Source organism: Scaptodrosophila lebanonensis, unplaced genomic scaffold, assembly GCF_003285725.1.
Source record: "Scaptodrosophila lebanonensis strain 11010-0011.00,11010-0021.00 unplaced genomic scaffold, SlebRS2 tig00000001-arrow-pilon, whole genome shotgun sequence".
In the NCBI taxonomy this organism is placed as follows: domain Eukaryota; kingdom Metazoa; phylum Arthropoda; class Insecta; order Diptera; family Drosophilidae; genus Scaptodrosophila; species Scaptodrosophila lebanonensis.
The window spans coordinates 16,065,724-16,090,508 of NW_022060529.1; the positions used below are offsets into that span (position 1 = coordinate 16,065,724).

The 24,785-nt window shown below is 40.4% G+C and overlaps 1 protein-coding gene across 4 annotated transcripts; it reads right to left on the reverse strand.

Annotated features, from left to right (window-relative positions):
- Positions 1 to 510: 510 nt before the first annotated feature.
- LOC115628539 (protein 4.1 homolog) lies at positions 511 to 24,387 on the reverse strand. Of its 4 annotated transcripts, none has more exons than XM_030525062.1 (15): positions 24,354 to 24,374; positions 23,820 to 24,092; positions 10,086 to 10,275; positions 9,575 to 10,020; positions 9,362 to 9,514; positions 8,300 to 8,658; positions 8,125 to 8,240; positions 6,274 to 6,436; positions 6,159 to 6,208; positions 2,827 to 5,832; positions 2,307 to 2,528; positions 2,054 to 2,149; positions 1,782 to 1,943; positions 1,239 to 1,349; positions 511 to 1,167 (listed from the first exon to the last, which is right to left on the reverse strand). In XM_030525062.1, exons 3-15 carry the CDS (start codon positions 10,230 to 10,232, stop codon positions 1,102 to 1,104), a joined length of 5,097 nt encoding a protein of 1,698 aa, XP_030380922.1. In that variant the 5' UTR covers positions 10,233 to 10,275; positions 23,820 to 24,092; positions 24,354 to 24,374; the 3' UTR covers positions 511 to 1,101. The 4 variants fall into 4 exon arrangements, with proteins under 4 accessions (XP_030380922.1, XP_030381705.1, XP_030383108.1 ...); XM_030525845.1 differs by lacking the exon at positions 24,354 to 24,374 and having other exon boundaries at positions 23,820 to 23,906; positions 23,991 to 24,092; XM_030527248.1 differs by lacking the exons at positions 2,054 to 2,149; positions 2,307 to 2,528 and adding an exon at positions 7,655 to 7,780 and having other exon boundaries at positions 24,354 to 24,387.
- Positions 24,388 to 24,785: the final 398 nt, after the last annotated feature.

Here is a 24,785-nt window from a genome sequence, read left to right on the forward strand (position 1 = left end):
ATTACAATTATATTATCAGATCTTGATCAGTTAAGTGCTTCTAGTCCATGTCCGTCCATCCGTCTAGATAAACGCAAGGATCTCAAAAACTATAAGAGCTGGAATAACCAAAGTTGGTATCCAGATTCCTATGGGTCCGAGAAAGAACGAGTTCATTTTATTTTTATTCGGGCATACTCGACTGTAGCATTTTTAGCATTAGTTATAACGCAACCTTAACCATTTCGGGCTACCTACATTTTTACGAAAATCAATTATTTCTTGCATTACAAAAAAAAGAGCGTAAAATTATTTCTTGTCATTGTTTACGGTACCTGTAGGGTGTTGTTTTGTGCATTTTAAATAAACCTAGTATTACTGAAAATTTAATGCCACTTTCATAGCTGAATAGTTGCGGCCCGCACGTGCGAATTTTTAATGAGTTACAAGCCACAGGCTCTGGCCTAAACATACTCGTACATGTAGTATTTCCCGAAGCTGAACTTCCTTGGGTCCATAAAGAGTGTTCACTTTTGTGTACATTTAAATTTTATTTGTATTTTAATGCAATTGTGGTTTTACAATATATAGAATTTTAAACTTGCTTTTGCACATCAAATATTATTATATTCTCAATGTAATTCATTACACATAATAAAAAGTATAGTAATTAAAAAACAACATTATGTAATACAAAAAATAATAAACATTTGTATATCTTGCTACTGTTACAGACAGTTGTAAATATTTTTCAATGTTTTCTCTTTACTTTTGTAGATAATAGTTTTGTTTTGTTTTGTTTTGTTTGTTTATATATAAATACTTCCGAATTGTATTATTCTGGTTTGTTTCTTATAATGCATTGTCGATTGTATTGTGGTCTGTTCTAATGTTTTTGTTTTGTCATGTGGGTTCATTTCGCAGATATAGTATACACACATACATATGTAAGCATAATGTATATAATAGTATAAAAGGTGTACTCTGAGTGTGGTGCTGTGTGTGTGTGTGTGGGTTTTAATTATATGTAGCTGTATTCTGAGTGATTGTGTGTGTGTGTATGTGTGTGGGTGTGTGTGTGCATTTTTTACTTCAAAATACATATTAAAAATACATTTAAATCTACTGCGTTTGCTGTTGGATTTCAATCTTCTCTACTGTCATGTCTGGATTCATGGCCGTCGCTTCCTGCAAAATTCAAAACGAAAGGGTATGCCATTAGTGGTATTTCCATCTGGGGAATAGGACTCTGAACTCACTTGTATTGCCTCAGCCAACGCTTTGTCATGATCAATGGGATCGCCATCGGATTGTATGGTTATCTTTTGTTCCACACGCGTCTCCACAATGCCATCTCGTTCGGTTTTGTACTGAGTGTGGAAGAATTGATTCGATTATTGGATATATGTAAGTAATACTCTTAGACGAGTTCCAAAACTGTGAAATTTAAGAGGCCTGGTGGATATATTTTTCTGCAATAGCCTGGCTAACCTGGTTTACTATCTCTGGTGCACAAGTCAATCGAATTTACTTCCCACTAGATATTTAAGATGAGAGAATGAGAATTTCGATGATACCCATAACCCCATCAAACAAGGGACTAATTAATGCCATATTTGTACAATGCGATGAGATACTTATAACATGCAGGACAGCAGTTACAAAAGAGCTGGAACTTATATTTAGGAATCGGACACTTTCTTTCTTACTTACGGACCATAGAACAAGGGGTACGTTTAATGTTGGAGGGCTGTTTGGAGGCATTATTTGTGGATTGAGGAAATAATCCAAATGGTACTTACTGTAATCGTTTCCACGGTACGTGTTTTACTGCTCACTGTTTGCGTGGAGATTATTTCACCATGTCCGGAATATCCGGGCGTATCCTCGCCTAGAACGACGCGCGTGCTCTCAACATGGGGGCCAGTGGATGTGGTTGTGGAGGTTTCATATACCGGAGATTTCTGTGGTTGAGAAATGAAGTTAGAGGATTACTTGGGATCGTGCTATCGATACGACGAGTGATAAGTTTTTACACAGAAACATGCCTCTACTGGATTACTAAAATACAGACCTGTGTGCGGACCACACTGGAGCCATCATAGGGTCCATCGATAGGCGTGCCCGAGTCTCCGGAGCTGGTCGACGATACACTACCGCGTCTCTGATACTACGCGTGCAAGTACAACATTAACAACAACACAACAATAACAACAACAACAACATCGGCAAGAAAAGGCAATAATAACATAAAACGAATTACAAAAAAATAGAAACCAGTTTTTAGTTCGATCATGCAAATCAAGGGTGCAGCGATGCCGACTTACCTGATCGCCACTCGTGACCGTCGCCGTCGTCTTCACCTCCTGGGTGACAACGCGCTGCTGCTGTTTCGTGGGATCGTGGGTGCGGGTGGTGGCAACGGTCTTCTCCTCCAGCTGTTCCGTTTTCGCGTTCTTGCCAAGGTCTTCGTGCGTGGTGGCGGTGCGGGTGGTCACAGCGGTGGCAGTAACATAAGCACCGCTCGAGTCGGTAGGTGGTGCATCAGCCTAAGTGGTTGGTAGGGTTAGTGTGGTTACAAGTACAACAAAAACAACAACAACAAAAACAAAAGCAACAGCAAGTAGCAAAGGAAAGCGGAAATTCAAATTTAAAAAAAAAAAAGTCAGTATTTAAGTAAGGCATAGAAGAAGTTAGGAAAGAAAGAGAGAAAGCGTTCAGAGTGCACTGCTTGAGGAATAAATTGAGCAACAGATGCACGACAAAGCTGCTCTCTTTAGTAGCAAAGAGAGCGAGAGAGCGAAAGAGCGTAAGCTTATTCTTATCTTTCAGACCCCCGCTGCTAACCTTGTGTTCCTGCGTCGAATATGTAACCTCTCCAGTTCCCAAGTTGCGCACTTCCTCCTCCACGTTGTGTGTCACGCCATCGTTGTTCTTGGTCAGCACCTGTTTCGTCGTCGTCTTCACCACTGTGGGCGTGCTCACGTATTTGCCACCAAACGTTGTTGCCTGTGGACTGCCCAGGACGATATCCTTGACTTCTTCAGTGCCGTACTGCTTAACCATTTCGTCGTCGGAACTGCCCTCGGAGTCGCGGCGCAGAGCACCCTTGCTAATGTGTTTCACGCCATCGAAGAACTGTTCACGTGTTATGGGCACCGTTTCTGTTGTGGTCTGGACCTGGGCCTGCTTGCCGAAATGCGAAGGATCGATTTGGGCATAGTTTAGAATCAGTTTGCCCGTAACTGGATCCCGGACGGCTGTGGCTGGATCAATGTCGCCAGTGTTTGGATCAATATCGCCATATTCGCTCTTGATGCGTCCCGTCACCGGATCTATTTCGCCCGTCAGCGTCATCGTGTGGGTCACAGTAGTGCGAGCGCCAGCAAATCGGGGGTCGTTGGGGTCCACCTGTACAATTTCACCAGTAATGGGATCAACCATATTATAAACATAAACAGTTTTGTTGAAGAATTTGAGAACACGACCAGAAACTGGATCGATTTCGCATGTTTCTGGGTCAATCTCCTCGGGACGGCCCCGCTCGTCGGTCTTGGAGATGAGCAGTATGCGAACGATGACGATTTTGCCCGTCTTGGGATCAACGCGAGCCAGCTTGGTGTAAACCTCGCCGGACTCGGGATCGACTTGCGTTGTGGCATACAGAGGGTCACCGGTGGCCTTGTCCACCTCGCCGGTGGCTGTGTAGATTTTGCCAGAGTTTGGTTCAATTTTGATTGTGTTGGGGTCGAGCTTGGTCTGTTTCTTGATTTCATTGGTCTTGGGATCGAGGTAGCCATAGATGGTGATAACATAGCCGGTCTTGGGGTCGACACTGCTGGAAATGTATTGTTGCTCCTTGGTGCTGGGATCGCTGGCTCCGGTTGGTACCCAAATTTGATTGGACTTGGGATCGACAATGATGTCCTTGTCTTTGGCAGCGCTGACCTGGGCAATGGGTGCCTTGGTTGCCGGATCGACGCGCTGTTGTACAATGCGCAGCGAAATGATGCGAGCATAGTCCTTGTCTGGTTTTTTGTTTTTCGGGTTTATTTGATTCTTGAGCACGATTTGGCCCGTGGCAGCATCGATCTTAATGTCACGCGTCACAGTCTTGCCCGTCTTGGGGTCGGCGAATGTGATGGTGTGCTTGACGAGGTCGATTTGGCCATATTTGGTATCAATTTTGCCAGCCTTTGGATCAAATTGGCCGCCCGAAGTCTCTACTTGGGCTGTCTTGGGCTCGATAACGTTCTTCTTCGAATCAAATTTGCCGGCCAGTGAGGTGACCTCGACAATCGGATCGATTTGTTGGCCGACCTCGATAATGCGACCCTGGTTGGGATCGATCTTGTTGGTCTTGGGATCAACTACGCCCAGTATGGTTATTTGACCAGTACCCGGATCAACCTTGACATTCTTGGTGACAACAATCTTTCCAGATTTCGGATCGATGGCCTTCAGCTCGCCAGTGCGTGTATTGATCTCTCCATACTTGGTGTCCAGCAGACCAGTGTCCAGGTTGAGAACGCCCAACGAGCGCTCCACCTCACCATTGACAGTATCGATTTTGCCTGTGGCCGGATCAATGCGACTGGTAATAACCGTTAGCTCCACAACAGGATTATCCTGTGGCGTGATGCACACAATCTGTCCCAAAGAATCATCGATGCGTCCCGTCTTGGGATCAGATACGCCTGAAATTAAGTGCAAATTGCCGGTCTTGGGATCAACATCCCCCTGGAATACCTCCTTCTTGCCCGTCTTGGTATTTAGAGCCTCTAGGGTGCCACGTTTCGGATCAATAAGGCCATACTTTGTGTCGATGAGACCCGTGGCGGGATCGAGGATGCCTGTCGAGTGGTCAATGGTGCCATTCTCTGAATCAATGCGCTTGGTGGCTGGATCGAATTTGGAGGTGATGACCATTATCTTAACGCGCTTCTTCTTGGGCTTGGCAGCGGCGGCAGCAGCAGCGGCGGCACCAGCAGCGGCGGCACCAGCACCGGCAGCAATGCCGGCGCCGAGGCCAGGAGCCGCCTTTGTAGGTGAGCCAGGCTTTCCAGCACCACCAGCTCCAGCAATACCAGCACCAGGCTGAGCACCGTCCTTTCCACCAAGACCCACATAACCGGGCTCCTTATCGTAGCGCTGTGACTCAAGAAAAGCTGCTGTGGGATCAACCAGTGGCTTGTAGCTTCCAGGCGCACCCGAGGAATAACCTTGACCGGGCGCTTTAGTAGGCGAGTAGGAGCGTTTCTGGGCATCACTTAGAGGCACAGCGGCCGCATCGACGGCACTGCCCTGCAGCTTGGCACGCGTGGTGGGCGACAAGTTGCCATCCTGCAAGAGCCTGGCTCTGGACTTGGGCGACAGCTGTCCACGATTTAGTTTATCTTGGGTGCGTGGCGACAATTGCCCGGACTTGAGCTTCTCAGCTGTCTCCTTCAATGCATTCTCACTGCCTGGGGCGTAGTTGAAGGCCAAGCCGATTTTCTTTTGCTGCGAGGTGGGTGAGAGCTGCTCTTGTCCGTCTGGGCCCACTTGCTTTCCACTGTTGGGGTCCTGATCGTAGCGGAAACCGCCAGGTGGATAGGATTTGCGCGTTGGGCTGGCATTGCCATCAGCATCGACGGCATATTCGTAGGGACGTGTAACGCCCGGAGTTGTGGAGCCACGATTGCCAGCTGCATTTTTATTTGGATCCTGCTGCTGTTGCTCACCCTGACCGGTTGTGACGACAAGACCAAGACGACCCACATCGCCGGCATTATCTTTGCCGGACTTGTCCTTGCCATCCTTCGATGGCGAATGGCTCTTGCTCTTGCGACCCGAACTGAAGATGCCGACGCCCTGTTGGCGTGTCGTTGGGTTCGAATGGGATCACAAATCATAAGATGGAACCAAAAATGAAATCAAGAAAACACATTGGAGAGGGAAAAACGAAATTAAAATGGGTATACCAAAGTAAAAGTCGGGTACGCTACAGACTAACTTAGAAATCGAGTACTTGAACTTAAAGTGTGAGTGGGGGAAGGAGGTCTAATGGATGGGTTTTTGTATATACACGAGTTCGGAAACACATTCTGTGCTCAAAGGTCTTACGCAAGTCTAGCCCTTAGCCTATTTAATATATCAACTAAACTAAGCTAAGCTAGGCCTGATTCTACAATACTTACACGTCTGCCGGACTTGTCGGACTTATTCGAATCATTCAGATCATCATTGCCTGTAATTGGTGTAGATTTGATTAATGGGTTTTTAAGGTTTGGAATGTCAGAGCCCGTTTGTTACCATTGGTGGCGGCGGCAGCAGCGGCTGCTGCGGCCTTGGCTGCCTTTTCGGCCTTCTCCCTCTCCTTTTGCTCGCGCTTCTCTCTCTCCTTACGCTCCTTCTCCTCTTTTTCCTTTTGTTCCTTCAACTTTTTCTCGCGCAATTTGGCTTCCTTTTCCGCGTCCTGCGAATAGTTTTAACCACAATTAGGCATTATAAGTACTTCAGACACAAACGGTACACAATGGGTTCACAATATTAGGAGCACAAAAGATGACAACAGATCTGCAGGCGCAAAAGCTTACATGCAACTAAAGTGAAATTTCTTGAAAGGATGTACACTACGGGCGATTAACAAAACAATATTGATACAATAAACTTGATAAACGAAGGAAATGAGGACACGTAAGTTTTGTCAAATGTTTAGTTATTGTTTTCTTGCTGTGTAGACTGTGCTAGTATTTGATTTTACTATTCGAATGTTTTATGTAAGTATGTAAAAAGAAATCGTTTTTGGAATACAATTTTAAAAAATTTTCCTGATTTTTTTCGCTTTTGAGAACATTCTTAGCATAAATGTGTAGTTTTGAAAGTAAAACGATTATTTACAAAAGAAACTCGGACATGTTTCCATTTCCGAATTCCATTCAAATGTGGAAACTTGCCACATTTAAAAACAGAATAGCTTAATATCTCTTATGAGAACATTTATAATTTTAAAAATGCAAGTAGATTCCAATTCGAAAATGGAAACAGGCTTAAATATTAATTGTATTTTCATTTATAGTATATAGTAGAATGCGTAGATTTCAGGACATTTTTTACAACTACGAGGATTTTCTTTTCTGAAACATCTTATGTACACTTATTAGGCCTTCAAAGCGAGATGAGGATCGTTTACATAGATACCGCAAACCAAGTATTAAAATAGACAAACATACATAGTACATAGATACGAGTATATAATTATTGTAGACATAAATACTTAATATGGACATAACAAAGTCGAATGCACAGATACTTCTGAAGGTACGTTTATGAATTTGCTTATATATTGGACGAACAGCACTTGGACGCACTAATGAAGAATTGTATACACATGAATGGTTTTCTTTAGATAGGAATTACCGTCATAGGGAACTGCGCATTCAAATCTGTGCCAGAGTTAAAGGAAGTCTTTTCATGAGGAAAGAAAAATAACCAATAATCAAAAAATAATAGGATACAAATCAATATATAGAATATGTCTGAAGTCCCTCAATAAAAACAAAATCTCGCGATACTGAAGCTTACAGGAATCCAAAAAGCCAAGAAAGTAAATTAAAGGACGAGGCAAAAGAGAGGCAATTGAAATTCGTTTTTTTTTTTTTTGGGGTATTTAGAAAAGTTTTCAAAAAGTAACCTGATCTGGTGGCGAATGGTCGAGAACCGCGGAGGCTGACTCAGCAGCGATGTTAGTCTCATAGTCGCCCTCGAGGGAACTCTGCGAGGAGGCTGAAGCTGTGCCCGTGCTCGATTCGCGTATTAACTGTTGCACGATTTGGTTTCGGGGTGTTAGGGAATTACATTTGGGTGAATGGTGGGGATTAGTTAGATTCGAACACACGGCCACAGCCACAGAAATGATCGTACGATCGTGTTAGGCAGAGCATCGTGGACACGGAGTCGTTTGGTTTGCAATGGTGTTTCGGGTGTGTGTGTGTGTGTTTGTGTGTATCGGATTGGTTTGTATGTGTTTGTGTGTTAGTAACAAACCGAGAAAAAAGGTAAAAAAAAAACATTCTTGTTAAAGTCCCAAAAATTGTTGAACATGTTCATATCAATTGGATTGAATCTAGGCGACAGCTGCCCCAATGGAATATTGATAGATACCTTGTCCTTCTTGTCCTTTTTGATTGGACTGATACTGTGCGGCGAATCGGGATCAGGTTGATGGCCGAGAGTGTGACGTTTCTGCGCATCTTTGTCTTTGTCGGTCAAGGCCAGAGCTAAGCACCAAACGAGTCATTCGATTAAAAGTGAACAGCTGCGGAAACTCTTCACCTACCATTCATGCTGCGGGACTTCAAGTTGGAGCCGGACAAGGCTCGATCGAACTTAGGTCCCGGACGATCGACAGGCGTCTGCTTCATCATTGCCGAGGTGCGTCCCGAGAAGCGATATTTGGAACCGAAACGTGGGAACAGCGTGGACTTGGTAGTAGGCTCCGGCGTCATCAGCCGGAAGAAGGTGTGGTGCTCCACGCACGATTTCCACAGCTTTTTGGCCGCGCGATGATTAGCCAACTTGAAACCAATGGTCGATTCGTATTGCTCGAATGCGCCCGGTCGCAATTTGATGTAAAAGTGATGGCGCTTGTAGGACACCTTCAATATCTTCGGCCAAGCGAAGCGATTGATGCGCAGTCTGCAATATGGAATGATATGGAATGTTTACAGACTGGATTGCTGCTATGGATTAGAGATGTGCGCGTGACAAAAAAAAGGCATTCACGAAACGAATTTGTAGGTATTTTTACGAAATTTATGAATTATTGCTTATCACGATGCACTCACGTTTGCAAGTATTTGTTTTTAAATATTATTTCTTATTATTCCTGTCTTTAAAGGTTCTGATCTTTAGAATTAGAGCTGTGCGCGTGACAAAAAAAAGGCATTCACGAAACGAATTTTTAGGTATTTCTTACGAAATTAATGAATTATTGCTTGTCACGATGCACTCACGTTTGCAAGTATTGTTTTTAAATATTATTTCTTATTATTCCTGTCTTTAAAGGTTCTAATCTTTAAAATTAGAGCTGTGCGCGTGACAAAAACATGGATTCACGAGACGAATTTTTAGTTATAATTACGATATTGTTGCTTCCCACGATACCCTTACATTTGCAAGTATTTGTTTTTAAATATTATTTCTTATTATTCCTGTCTTTAAAGGTTATAATTTCTAGCACACTTTATATGTTTATAGGTCTCCTATAACTCTGATATCCATATGGATCCGTTGAATGGGAAAAACTCTTTTGTGAGACCGCGTGACTTCGTGAATTGCTGTTGTTTTCGTGCATTCACGCACAGCTCTATTAAGGTTGTACTTATTCCCAGACACGTACTTGTCGCGATAGACCATAATGCCGGAGGCACACACGCCTAGCATTATGTCGACACCTTCGGAATCCTTAGCAGGATGCAAGTCCACACCGTACATGGCCAGTTTCTTGGCATTCTCCAGATAATGCAGCTCGGCCTCGGCGGGCGATTGACCTCTGCAGTAACAAAATAAAGTATTAGGTACGTCTTTAAGGTAATTTTACGGGCACACTCACTTGTGGGTCTTGTGCAGATCCACGACCTTATCCTCCAGCTCTGGCGTTTGGTTGGGCGCAATTTTGAAGTCCTTGAGGTAGGAGCGATTTGGCATATCCTTGGGATCGTAGTCACCCATTTCGGATTGCACCAGGTAGGAGCCGAGCAGTGCATGAGTGACAAAAGTGCAGGGCAGGCGACCTTCAAGGATGTCGTTGCGCACCTGTAAGCAGAGATGGTAGCGCGTTATGTCCTCCTGCAGCTGGGACGGCTCTGGGGGATAGAATTTGACGGCAAACGCCAATGGCCAGGGATCTGTGCGAAAGAATTTCGAAACAGGCTTCTCCAAGTCCAACCAGGTGCGCGGATCGTCCTGCGTCTCATAGGTTAGGCCAAAGTAGTCCTTCTCCAGTATGTTCAGGCCAGCACAAATCGAGTTCACCAGATCCCGACCCTTCGCCTTGTGCTGTTGAAAGTAGTGCAAACGTTTAAGGGGATTGTCAATGCTATCTGACGCTCTAAGAGACTCACATCGATGGTCACATCCAAGAGGGAGCCATCGAGCAGCGTGACACGCGCCAACGCCGCTTTCGAGGATGTCAGTGTATTGCTCTTCGACTTGCTCTTGGTTGGCGTTTCCGGCTCAGCAGGCGCGGATGGCTTAATTTCCGCCGGCATTCTTTATGGGCGCTCAGTTACGCAAACAGTTTGAAGGGTTTGTCTGCAACGGAAGCAAGAAAAATACACAATTAATGAATGTCTTCAACTGCATTATATTTATACGCATTAAAAAAAACTGTAGTTTGAAACCAGTTGAAAAAACGGACAATACTTTGGAACTAAGGAGAGCATTTGTCACAGAGTCGTTTTCATGTCAAGGTGCTTCGATTTATTCATCCATATGATAGAACTTTTTTGATAAATGACTAATCATCTATAATCGTGAAGTTCTGTTCACTAAACGACTATAATGTGCATGATAAATAAAAGCTATTTTTCTATGAAACGATTACATTTAGCTACCAATATGTGTCATTTACATGGGAAAATTAACATTCTCCTATCTATATATCTATATATATTCTATATCCTTTAAGAGATCTAACATACCTTTATTCAATTTTATTTAAAAGCATGCACAATTCTTAAATCTACCTCGATGTTGGTCCTTCAATCTGGAAAATCTTGTACGAGTTTCCTACTCAAACAAACTATTGCTTTGGCATTAATATGAAACTAATAAGTCAATCGATTCAATGCAAATACTAAATGGACACTTTGGATTTCTTTTAGTTTATCATGCTTATAATATTTCTGCTTTCAATTTACAATGCCTTTTAATTTCATTTTCTCTTGAAGAATCTAAGCACGAGTAACAAAAAAACTTGTTGAATACAATTAGATTTAAGTCTAAATATATATTTCATTTAAAGCAGTTAATCTCAGTGTAGTCGGCGGATGCTTCTATTTTAATACTATAATTTATCACAAAAATGTTTGTTCTCACAGAGATTTCATAGAGAACAAGAGATATTCTTTTTGTCTTTCTTGTGAGTATGCATTTGACCTTCCAAGAAGCAATAAAAGCAAATTATTTTTCTGTATACTTTAATTTCTTTTTTATTTGGGAATACAAGTACTTTTAACTAAATCGTTGTCGAAAGGGCAGACAGGGTACAACTTCTTGAAAACAAATCAGCACTCATTAGCCTCAACTACTGTTTCCTGTCCACCACGTAGCCAGTTGGTGGCAGAGCTCGTCCTAGAGTTGGCGCGTGTGTGGGCGCCTGTGGATCATTAAATGTCTGCAGTGCGTAATATTTGCAGTCCAAGTTGCTTAACGGGGTCTTATGGACGGCTTAGTTTGGCGCCAGTCCGCCTCTCATCAGCTCGTAAATAAAATGGAGCAGAATAATGAAATTACCAGCCCTGATGGCGGGCGACTGACGCATTGGGTGGCAAACTTTGAATTGATTCTGTTCTCCGCCACCCCCCATGATGTCATACGATGACAGTTCTTGGTATGTAGGTCGGTAATTGGATGCAGCAGTTTTTTTTATAGCCTGTTTATATGTTCAGGGCTCCACCTTGTTGTTATTATTGTTCTGCTGAGAGAAAATCGCGCATTAAACTCGAGCGAAATCCCATTTAACTGGCGAAAGCCGGAGCCACAAAACCGAGCGATAAAACTTGTGTAACCACCGCAAGAGCCCCGAAAATATTTTCAACTATTTTCCACACATGCGAGTAAGGGTATATAAAATATATATATGACGGCTATTAAAAATGACTTAAGGCTAGTCGCAAAATTTGTAATTTATGGTACGCATGGCATGCATGTTATAATTATTTCAAACGCCAGCCGACTAAGTAATTATGCAAAGCAATGTGGGGCGAGGCGGAGGCGAGCCATAGTATGGATATGGCTATGCCTGGGAAACTGGGCAGATGTTTTTGAAAGTTTCAGAGCCCGAAAGAAGCTCTTGAAGCAGCAACAGCTGCGCATCCTTTTAATAAGCCCGCAAAGTCAAATGCGCGTTCGAAGCTCACGTCGAGCTGAATCGAGAAGAAACAAAAAGCGGCTCAAGTTCAACAATGACATAACTTTAGAGTCGCACACATCTGTTCATATTTAAATGCTCGCATACTCGTATATGATATGCATATATAAGCTATATAAGCCGGCAAAGTGAGGCAGCGTCATGTTCTTATTTTAATTCCATTCCCATTTCTTTGTATATGCCGATAAAGTGGCGATTATTCAGCGCTGCACTTAAGAATTGAATGTTTGAAATAACATAAAGGAAATATATACTATACTATATAATAACTAGATTAGCAATTGACTAGTTTATTACGCCGCATTAGTGACGGGTTAGGACTATGAGAAAGGATCAGTAAACTTGTGGAATCTGTCATGCAATGCATCCCCAACTTTTTCTCCCTTTTTCTGATCAACAATTAATATTTTCTATAAGCCGCACCCATACCGACCATCGCGAAATTGCTTTCGATTGAACGAGCTCGGGGTTTGTAAAGCTAGGCAGTCAAGTATAGTAGGAATATATGTATTCGTTTGTTCGATTAAAGTGAAATAGAAGGGAGTCAATTGTGCGAAGCGATGCAATGAAAAGTAAAATGCAATCAATTTAGATTTTAATTGATTGTAAGTGTATTGCAAATGATTGGCGCGCGTTGGAATACAGAAGGACGGCCAAACAAATAGACAGCCAGACGGACAGACAGACAGACGGACAGACGGACAGACACACAGTCATGTTAGCGATCGAAACTTGCGATTGTTGAACTGGCCGAACTAGTTTTGTCTTTATAGGGCCGAAAATCGTGAGGCAAGCAGACAAACAAAACTACAAAAAAACCATAAGATACACATATATTGCCTTCTATAAAAATACAACTAAAGACTAGATACTTTTTAATGCCAAAACAAATTAAAAGACCCCTAAAAAAAAAATTTAAAAAAACGGCACTCAAAAGATCACGTCCCAATACATTTTCGGACAACACACACGTAAGTAATAAGTGTGTGTGTGTGTGTGTGTGTCACACACACACACACACACTTACACATAAAGCTGGTGGCGTCATCATGTGTTCAAAAATATACAAAAGAATTGGTGAGAATTAAACCAGCGTGCGCTTGTCGTGCGAGAAGTAAACCCAAAACGAAGACAAACATCTCTTAATTTATAACAGTTTCTTGCGTTTCTGGCTCGCCACTCGCCACTGAGAAATACGCGCTATATAGCTTAGCAGATCACATGTGTTGGGGTCAGTTGGAATTTCGAAACATATAGTTGTAAGGGATATTTCATGTAAACATACACATATGTATAATCAAATAGCATATTGTATAGACTATATAGTACTTATTTATCTGTAGCAGTTTTTCTTAAAGTTGTTATTAAGTCAGTTGGCCCCAAAAAATAGTGGAAAATAGTGTCCAAGTTGGGGAAAAAATATCTTTATTTTCTCCCTTTTAGCTCCACACATCTTCCTAGCGCTGCTCAAGAGCTTCGAAACACTCTTTATTGTGGGAAACCTCTCAAAATAGCTGTCAATTAGAGATATGCGCCTCTTTATTGTTGAAAAATCTATTACACCCAAGGCATTTCTTTTTATACCCTGTACCCTGCACTTTAATCCTAGTGCCTAAGCTACATGAGTTTATTTTATTTTCTTTATTTTCCCTCTCCTCCCCTCGCTACAGAATTTAGTTGCTATTAATATTAGTAGTTTTCAATATTCATTAATGAAAATTAATAGGCTTTTGACTGATACATTTAAAAATTAAATGAAATCACAAAATTTCTGGGAAAAAATAATAAATTAGATATTTATTTTTTTATTTGTGCATATTTATAAATTGGTTATTAAATTTTGTAGTCTTGTAAAATGCGCTTCAAATCTTTGACTCCTTCAACTAGTTTTGTTAAACGATCGTATCAAATTGTCCTCTAATTTGTAAAATTGATAAACAACTAATCAACTAAAAATTCATTTTTAGAACCATTGCAATACTATATTTCAAAAACTATAGGCCATTATGCAAAGATCCGTGAAGCCTTACAAATAGAAATAATGTTTAGAAACAAAGCTTTGTCAAAATTTGATAAATGTAGTTTAATTAATACCCTTTGTACGACAATGCTCTGGCATATCTTAGAAAGAGGGGATATTACGAATAATATGAATATAAAGATTAATCATAACTTTTCATGTTGTTTTTCTTACTCTAAATATGAGATTTAATAATTTAGCATGGTATATAGTATATGAGCTTCTGATGAGTAATCCAATAGCTATTTTGGCGCCTTCTATTCTATTCCCCCACTTTCGATTTAATTCCTAATGCTATTCTTATCTTGCATATGTACATATGTCTAACGACATTGAACAGAGATCTGTTGAGTTCCGACATGTTAATCGCCAGTAATTTAGTTTCAATGGCAATTGGAAGTGAAATGTGCTTGAGGCGAAATTAATGCCGGCCGGCACAGTTCACTGAGAGAGATATACTTGTACTATATCTCTCTACTATACACGTATGTCTCCGATTGATGTCTGAGTCATGTCAACCTCAGGCAGAATCAAAGCGTGCACAAGGTTCTGAAAGTCGCATTAGTGTATTGTGTTATTGTAGCGAAATAGAAACAAGTCGTGCGTTTGTTGATATGCAATAAGAAATCTGAAATCAGTTTCGTGTGAACAGTGGAGCGGCGCTACGATTTATTTTTGAATCGCATTAACGATGACATCATCATCATTGGCGTAATCATCGTGCATTATTCGACACCATTATGGGCATTCAATCGAGATCTATTTATATACTAAGTACATGCTATATATTTATTTATATTTAAATGAGTTCTATGGGCACATATTTTGCAACACCAACACTTCAAGATGAAGATGGAGATGGAGATGACGATGGCGATGACGATGACGTTGGCCAGATGCCGACACCCAGAAAACAGAACGTCTGCTTCAATTGAAGGAGGTCGAGGTGAAATTCATCAACTGGCAAAAATACTTGTATATATAAGTAGTATCTATATACACTATATTGGGTGTGTGCGTACGAGCATAATGCCGTTGCCGAGGCTCGCATGCCTCAATACATTCCAAGCGTGAGTAAAAAAAAGAAGAACAAGAAAAAGACAAACAATATGCCAAATAAAAGTATTTACTCAAACACACATATATATTTGATTATATGTGTGTACTTGTATATGCATATAATAACACAATAGTAAGTGAAGTTTTTAGTCATCGCACAAATTGCACAACAAAGTCGCCGCTCCCCACCCGTTCGCTGTGCACTTGAAGCCCCCGACGGTCATTCTAATTGAGTTGGGGCCGTCGCAGTGTTCGGCTCTCCTCCCTTTCTGTTGACTTCATAATTAAATTAAATTTAATATACACAACTCAAATCAAATTCAATTTACTTTGGGGTTAACAAAATTTAGGTTCTACGTGAATGCAAACCACACACATAAACTACTACTAGATTGCTGGTAGAGATGTCTTCGGCTTCACCTTCAAGGGTCAACCTCATTTTGCAAATGCTTCAAATCTAATGCACTTCAATTACTAACTAAAATAACATGCATTCCTTTCCCGTATAATTATGGGGTTTTAAGGAAATTGCTGCTTTAGTCATTAACCGCCATATAAATGATTTCATACTCTGTTTCGAATGGCCATTATGTCATCAAGTGACCTCAGAGTAACGTGTCGAAATAATAAGCGTAATAGGCTGGCAAGGCTCTGCACAGCAACAAATTGTAGTCAAAGTATTTTAATTAGCCATTTACATACTCTTATGTAAATAGAATTGGGCTAGGTCGGGCTCTGAGTACACGAACTCGCCCCAGATCGATAGAGAAAGTAAAAAGTTCGAGCCAGAATAAACAAACACTTGGCAGAATACTATTTAGAAAGATTTGTTTTTATGGCAAGAAGCGAATCATATGTTCCCCTTAAGGAAAACTGGAAATAAGTAGGTATGTAGCAGTCATAATTCAGCTATTTCGAATTGACTTCGAACATCATCTAGAATCTACTGACTCATCAACATCTGTATTCAGGAAAAAACCTCACAAACCATGCAATTGTTTCCATTAAAAATAAAGCATTTAATCACCATACTTTCCTTTACTTTCACTAACTAACTAATTATGCCAAGCTAAAGAACCGATTGGATGTGCATCTAAATATTGATGAGCAAGTTTTTGTGAACCTTTTAAAGCACAACTTTCTAATGAGTTGATAAATGATAATGATTCTTTCTTAAATGGAAATCACCTACTTTCATAATTATTTTCCTGTTGTGTAGTCATGACCATGAATTGTTGTTCTTCAGTCGCTAGAAATATATTATTCATATTCTAGAAATTGCAGCTATATTTTTAAAGAAACAAAGCTGATAAATGAATGAAATGCAAGTGAATCGTGACGGATCAAAATATTGTGAATTGGAGGCTTTGTAAAGCCCGTCATACTTATTATAATATACTATATATATTATACTTGTAGTCTGTATAGATTTGAGCTGCCCAAGTGAGACCTAATCGTAGTTCTTTCGAACAATGAAATATCAGACAATTATTCATGAAATTTCTATACAGGGGTTAGTTGGGTAAGGTTGGCTGCGTCACCGATTGCTGTTTTTATTTAAATATTCTTTTTTTCAGCTGCTATTTCTACAATCAAGTGGAATGCCGAAAAGTGTTTGCTGCGCGTTGCGAGTTCGGCATTTCAAACTCAACGAAGCGTTGCCTATAAATCCAATTCAAAGTACATATAGTATATACTATTTGGGAATGAAAGGCAGACGGTAGCGAGTAGAACATTAAAAATACTGGAGATTTGCATCCGAGCGCACAGTTTATGTTAATAAGCCGAAAACCCGTCAGAGCGGCCCAATTTCTCTGACTTCCGAAAACAACAAGAACAACAACAACACCAAAATAGACGTACACAAAAAGTTTTATTGATCGCACAGAAAGTTCAACAGTTTGCAGATTTGTGGCGTGTGTAAATATTTATAATGGATGTGCAAAGTAGACGATTGCCAGATAAATGGGTCGACTGCTCGATAGAGAAGTTCGAATTCTGAACCACACCATAGGAGTGTCTGTAATAGCGCTTATCGGCCAGACGCGAATCTTGAATGGCAGGAAGGTTTCTCTAAACTGAAGGCGACGCCTATCGATAAGCCAGATCCGTTCCAATTTGCAGTCGCAGTCGCAGCCAAGTCATTGGAGCGCCAGCAATAGGCGATTAAAAAATAATCGCCAAGTGAAAATAGCCGTCAATTGCACTTGACTGGCTCTTTGATATGGAGACGACTGACTTTGTGTGCCACTTTTGGTGCAACTCGAAAAACCAGTGTGGAGGCCTACAAGTGCCAGTCAATTGCTGGAGTTGTGCTTACTTGAACTCAAAATCGCTTGACTAATTACGAGCGCCTTTGATGAGAGTGCGCTGACATCAAAACACAACCACAACGACGCACACACACACGCCCACATTTACAGTCACAGTCATAGCCACACAACCACACAACCACACAGCCACACGGCCAGACAACCACAGTTTGTCATTTGCTATTTAAAGAACTTGTGCCTAGTTGGGCAACGAACTTATAAAATGCAGTCATTGCTGCCACACCCACCCAACAGACTACCAGACGGCCCGACTAAGCAAACAGTCTCACATAACTGTGCGTGGCACGTGCAGAATCGCCTCTGATTTTCGTTTTGACTTGCATGCAGATGACGCCAATGTTTACGGTGAAAATACTTATTATACAAGTATAGAAAGCATTCAATGCTTCTACAAGAAGTTTCGACAGAAGACCCAGAAATGGGAGTCGCTATCACTTATAACATTTATTGGCAACTGCTGACCAGAGGAAGAGGGACAAACCTGAGATGTTACTTTTCACATCAGTCATTTATTTCCAGAACTTCCATCAGTAATGTATAATCAAGGTATACGTCCCAGAAATTGGACTCGCTAGCAACTCGTGACGAGCAGCAATGCTGACCAGAGGAAGAGGGACATATCTGAGATGTTCTTCTTACATATATCAGTCATTTATTTCCTGTACTTCCATCAGTAATACTTGTATATAATTAAGGTAAATATCTTACTGATATTTCTGCAACTTACAAGTAGTAAGTTAGTTGATCAAACAACTATTGAATTTATTTCAAATTAACAGGTAGTCAAAGAGCTCTATTTGAAATGGTTAACGTAAATTAAATCTGAAACAATCTAAAAATAAAATGTAAACAAAATAACTTAAACAGATTTGTTGTATACTCCCGCGGATTCCTCGGCTAAATATGTATGTATAGTATATATTATAATTAAAGCCAACAATTTTACATTGACTACATATGTGACCCTTTTGTGCTAAGTTTGTTTGATCTGATTATTAGAATTTATATAGAATAACTGTCAGCGGAAACATAAAACAGCTAATAAGTTCCGCTGAAGAGAACTATCAAAAACTTTAGCTGAATCCAAACTTTAGGAATGTAAAAGCATCGATGATGTTTTTACCACTGTGCATCGATGTTTTCCGATGGTTTTTTGCTAACGATGCATCGTCGGTCCATCGATGTTTGTCCAAACATCGAGCATTATTCATGTTTTGTTGGGCGTTCACATTTCTTTGTACGGTTTACCGAAAAAGGTATATTTGTATTACAAACTATTTGATATTTTCATACAATTGTGTGTTTTGTAATATAAATTTTAAATTGTTAAACATTTGATCTTCATTTTTTCGTATATAATACAAGTTCATCAAAAGTCAATATATTGATTAACAACCTTAAGTAAAATACATATATTTATAAACATTTTTTATTTTAAACGTCTCTGTTGATTTTCTGGCTAATATTAGCTTTTTTTCTATGGAAAGTTAATTTTTCAAAACACCGATGCGTGTTTTTTTGCGATGCATCGACAATGCATCGATTTTTTATAAAGAGACATCGATGTACATACATCAACATCAAAGTTTTCCCTTTCGACTTACATCCCTAATCCAAACCAACTTTCTGAGTCTAACTCTAAGCCTGAAATCAACTATAAATGTAAATTGAAGCGTGAAACTTCAAATAAAAGCATTGAATATACGTGCAACTTATTTCGCCTTCCCAGAGAGCTAACACACTTTCCTAATGTTTCGAATTAAAAATAAAACAATGCTTGAACCACCATGCGACGAATATTGGAAAATATTTTGCATAGGTGTTGCATGGGGGGTGTAGAAAATTGTCAATAAACAAACCGAATTGTGGCGACAACAAAAGCAGCAGCAACAACAACAACAGTAACAACAACAGACAACTGTGTAGGAACAACTTCATCCCGGCCTCCATGCACACATAAATCATAGCCCTTATAGGGGCAGGCGACTGCGTGCGCCACACGGCAGCAATAAAAATCGATGCGACATCAAATAAAAATAGAAAATAGTAAGTATATGGAAGTGTGCGACGGGAGAAAAGGACCAGGCCGGGAAAGCTGTGAGTGCCTGATTGAATATTGTTGACAGATTGAATGATAAGTTGAGTGTCGAGAAGGTGGTGGTTGGAAATGTTTCCAATCCAAAAATAGTCACCTAGTCATCAGAGGCAGGCAAATTGGAGGGGCACAGCAGTGATTGGAAGTTCGTGTTGGATGGCTCATAAATTTCAAGTTACTTAAGTAAGCGCTGAAGCAAACCAATATTCATATATTTCTATTAATGGACCAGGGAGCTGCCCTCAATTATCACTCAGTATACACATATGTACCATTAACTCAACAAAATTATGCTATTTCTATTAAGAAAGTGTCCTTCCATCTTCCAAAACTGGACTAGGTATTCTTGAGATTTCAGCTTAATAAATACATGTTTTTATATTTCGGTGAATTCATTTTCACTAAAGCTATTTAGCTTAAATTTAATTTAGACATAGTGCTTGTCTTTTTATTAAATAAAGCAAATTATAAATCGGTGCTCCTTTGTCTTTTTATAGCTCAGGAAAGGCTTCCTCTATGAACGAAACGATCACTTATCAGCTTATTTATAAGCTTAAAAAATATTATGGCTCAAAAGAGTCTAAAGGGTTTGGAACCCTTGCCCAAAAACTGGGCCAAAAAAACTATGACGTTGTTTCAAATTGTCAACATCTTGAGTAAATATGCTATTTAATTTTTTTGACCATGCCATATTAATTATGCTATTTGATTTACGCTACAGCCTTAACCCTCGGGTAAGACGACTGTTTGAGAAGAAGTTAAACACCAAAGAGAACATTCCTCGGTACACAAATGAGAAACATTTACTAAATGGGCCACCATAGTGATGTAAATTAAAGGAGGAGCCAAACAATATCTTAGCACTATTTGGGATGGATTTGAAATTATGTAAAACCTGAAAATACTCTTTTTGAAAATAAAAAATTCTTGAAACCAATTTCATATTAGTTTTTCTGCTAATTACCTCCAGTCATATAAAAAAATATTTTCTAAATATATGCTAACCATTCATAATTGCAACACCCAACCGTAAAGAAACATCTTGAGAGTTATAAGATAATTATTTATCGTTTGAAAAAATAATATCACATTTGTAAGAAAACATGTTTATGCATCGGTTCAACTTAAGCTCCATATAGTCCCATTGATAGGTTTGGTAATGAATAGATCATTCAACTGATTTATAATCCACATCGTCCCTTTCGAAAACGAAATTTACTTTCAAGCTTTTGTGCATTTAAATGTGCCTTCTTTTAAATATCAGCTATTTCTCCTGATCACTATTAGTAAGATTATCACTAAACAGGACTGTCTCGATTATTCTTATTGGAGCTGTATTTTTCTCTATATAACTATTTGCCAACATTTCTCTCTCACACCGCTTAGAGGTCAATTATTGCAATAAAGTGTTAAGATTGAAATTCTCAAAACACAATGCTTGTTTTTCCGTTTTTCTGCACAGACCACTGTGAAATAATTGTTGTAATAAAAAAAACGACTTCACATCTAATAAGAAAAACCTAATTATTAGATTCCAACAAGTGGCCGAAGAGAAAAAGGCCGAGTCATTGTTCAATTATGTTTTTCTTTATGAAGCACTCGTGGAAACGGTTTGCGGTTGTCGAATGAAAAACAGCGGCTTAGACGAATACAAAAAAAAAACGCGCAATCTGGCAGCGCGCATTTGTTGCTTCCGTGGCCCCAATTTTATCCAAACCTGGCTTAGCGAGCCCCTCGGGCGCTCTCTTCATCATTTGGCTCTCTCTCAGACTGTCACTCATCAGCTCTCTGTCTGTCTCTTCTAATGCCAAATAGCGGCACACCTTGTTTATTGGCCAGCCATGTAGCTCTTAACGATTTCAGGTTTTCAGATTTTCACGCTCGCTCGGTCGCTTGTTCTGCCGCTCTCCCGCTCTCTGCAGCTCTCGTTTTGTTGGGGCTTGAGCCGCGTGTGTGTTTGGCCGTGTTTGGACAATTGACTGGCTTTCTGGCTAGCTGGCTGGAAGTTTAGAGCGCTTTGCGTGCTACCAAGTCGTTTGCTAGACCGCTTTTGTTTGCTTCTCGCACTCTCGGCAACTGTTTCGTTTTATTCGTCTATTTTATTATAATTTTCTGCCTCCAACATTCGTTTATTTGTTCATTTTGTGTTTCGTATTTAGTTTTCTGATGTACAGTTATTAGCATTTAGTTGTTGCCACTCCTCGAGCGCTGTGCTGTGCTGCGCTGAGCTGAGCTGCGTTTGCTTTGCTCATTTGGTTTATTTGTTTGTCTGCTCTTTGGCCAACTTCTTGAGCTACTGGCGCACACAACACCAAGACCGGTTTCTAATGCAACAACACCAACAGCAATGGCAACAGCAAAACAACAACAACAAAACAAATTATGGATGGTGGCAACTACGTTTAGTTTTCTTTGCTGGCTTGTCAAGAAGTTTTTATGCTAATGTGTTTTTTCTTGTTTTTCTTCCTGCTAGCTGTTTGCTTAGTTATAGTATTTGGGTCAAAGTTTCTGGGCACACGCACGCCCCTTTTCAATAGCGCCCAACCTGCCGCTTTCTATGCGCTTTTCCCTTCCACGTTCACACCCGGAATGAGTTGGAGACGCCCCGCGTTGATTTGTTGCAACAATTAGCCTTAGCCAGGGGCTGCGATGACGCATGACTGCCGCCATATGTCTGTGATGGCCATATAGATATATGTTTGTGTGTATATATGTATGTACATACGTAGTATGTGTACAATCACCTGCCATTCACAACTTAAATAAATATAGATGGGCAATGCATGCTACATATTTCCGCAACCTTTGTTTTGGCCGACTTATCTGACAAATACACACACACCATCGATATTGAAATACCAGAGCCTGTTATCATTTCGTACCTTCTGCGAAATTTGTCAGACCTACTCACCAAGGCTATTAAGCTTCCCATATCTGCTACCACATACATACGTACGCACGATATACTCGTACAGAGAGATACGTATTTGTAAATGTGTAGACTGGCTGATAAAAGGAACAACCTGCTATAGCGATCAATTTCCATGACAGCGTTCTACACACACACACCTATGTATGTACATAGGTACGTACATACATACATGACATATGTATGTATGTTTGCTTTATTTTTGTCACAATGACGTCGTCGTCATCGAGCGAGCAAGCGAATTCGATTAAGCAAACAATATTACAGACGCCTTCGTTTGTGCCACCCCAAAAAGAAAATCTGAGAGATGATTTAGCAACATCCTTGCTGATACGTTTTCCGATCAGCATTGCTTTGTATGTGTGAATATAATTTTGTGTCTGTGTATGTATGTATGTACGTATGTGTGCGTTGCCGTAGCTACGCGCCAAACACAAAATCGCCTTCGCATGCCAATAGGCATTTGGCTCATTTATCAAAATATTCAGGAGACAGGGGCGAGCGACCCTCCCTCTCTCACTCTCTCTCCATCTCTAACTCTCTTTCTGTGTCCCTTCTGGATTTGTGTCTGTCGGATAGGCGGCAAAATAAAATGCGAAGCATGTGAGAAAAACACAAAATTCGGCAAAAGAAAAATAGTAGAGCGAATGTGGCAAGAAAAAAGAACAACAAGGTTGGGCGTACGAGAGTCGACAACAATTGGGGAAAGAAGGCAAGCGAAACGTTGAACTGAAAGATACTCGAAAAGCTTCAGAGCACACACACACACACGTACAACCCATGGCTAAAATGCTACAATAGCAGCAACAACAACAAAAATTGTTCTCTCTCTCACCCATACTCATACACTCGCACACATTGACACCGAAAGTCAAAAAGCACGGTGTGGCTGAGTTAGGGAGCGAGAAAGAGAGTGGGAGAGAGCGAGCATTTTGTATAATGGATTTGTTATGAGAGAGCAGAAAAAAGTTTTCTTGAATTTATTGTTGTGTATCTGTATGTGGCAGCTATGAAGTCATACTGTGCGCTTGTGTGCGTGCCAAAAACATAAAATGCGTGATGGAGAAGACGAGGCAAGACAGGCAGGCCGAAAACGAAAAACTCTGACCACAGCCCAAAAACTAAATTAAGTTACTTGAGTGTAAAAATGTGTGCCCGCATTTGTTGCTTTTTTTCTTGCACTCTCAGCTATATACACATACATATGTAGATATGATTATACTATACATATATAAAAATATAATAACTGCACTTTTTGCATTACTTACGTTTTACGATTTTGTTTGTAATCCGCAAGGGAGAGCAGGTTGTAGAATACTTTGCGGCGCTTTTCCTCTGTGTGTATATGTGCGGGTCTGTGTGTGTGCAATAATTTACAGTTGTTTTCACTTTTCACAAAGAACTCTATTCGATTTCGTTATACACAAACACATACATACATATATAAACAAATTCTTGGCCACTTTTTTCTATAGAACGCGAAAAAAGACAATTTGTTGTTGTCGAAGATGTTGTTGTTGTCGGTTGTCGTCGTTGAATACCTGTTGAAAATTTACGTTGAGTGAGTAATAGAGCTTATAGACGAGGGAAGGGAGAGCGGGTATGCGGGAATATAAGGTGTGGGCGTGTTCTAGAATTGCACAAGTTTTGTCGAATTATTTATATTTTTGTTATTTTTGTAACACAAATTTGCGCGCTTTTTCTGCGACGATTCGTAGCCACAGATGTTTGAGAATTGTGGCAATTTTCAGCCTTTTTTTTGTTGGTATGAATTGTTCCGAGGAACTAAGACGTGAACATACCGTGTCTAAAATATTCGAAATGCTACGCGAGAAGAGCAAACTGGTACTGAGCACATAGCAACGGCCAACCACCAAAGCGAGTGGCTCAGCGAAAAGTTTCAAATGAAGTGGTAGCACTGCCATATAAATTCACCATCGCAAATACAAAATGGTGAGCTTCGCTCTATGATGAGGTGACATGCCTTTACCATACATTCCACTTGAGTATTTCTGTCTTTCTCGAAATAAAGCCGACCGATATGGCACGCGAGTTGGGTGATATGTCACGAGATAGCTGATGCGCCAGTGCTACCAGTTTGGTTCGTGTATTTGCTTGATGGTAACGGCACGTTTTTTAAGTACAATTTAAAATTAACCTTAGTAAATTCTTTTGTTGAATTCACCTATTAAGAATTTAAAGACTTCTTTTAGAGAGAAATTCTATATTTCCCA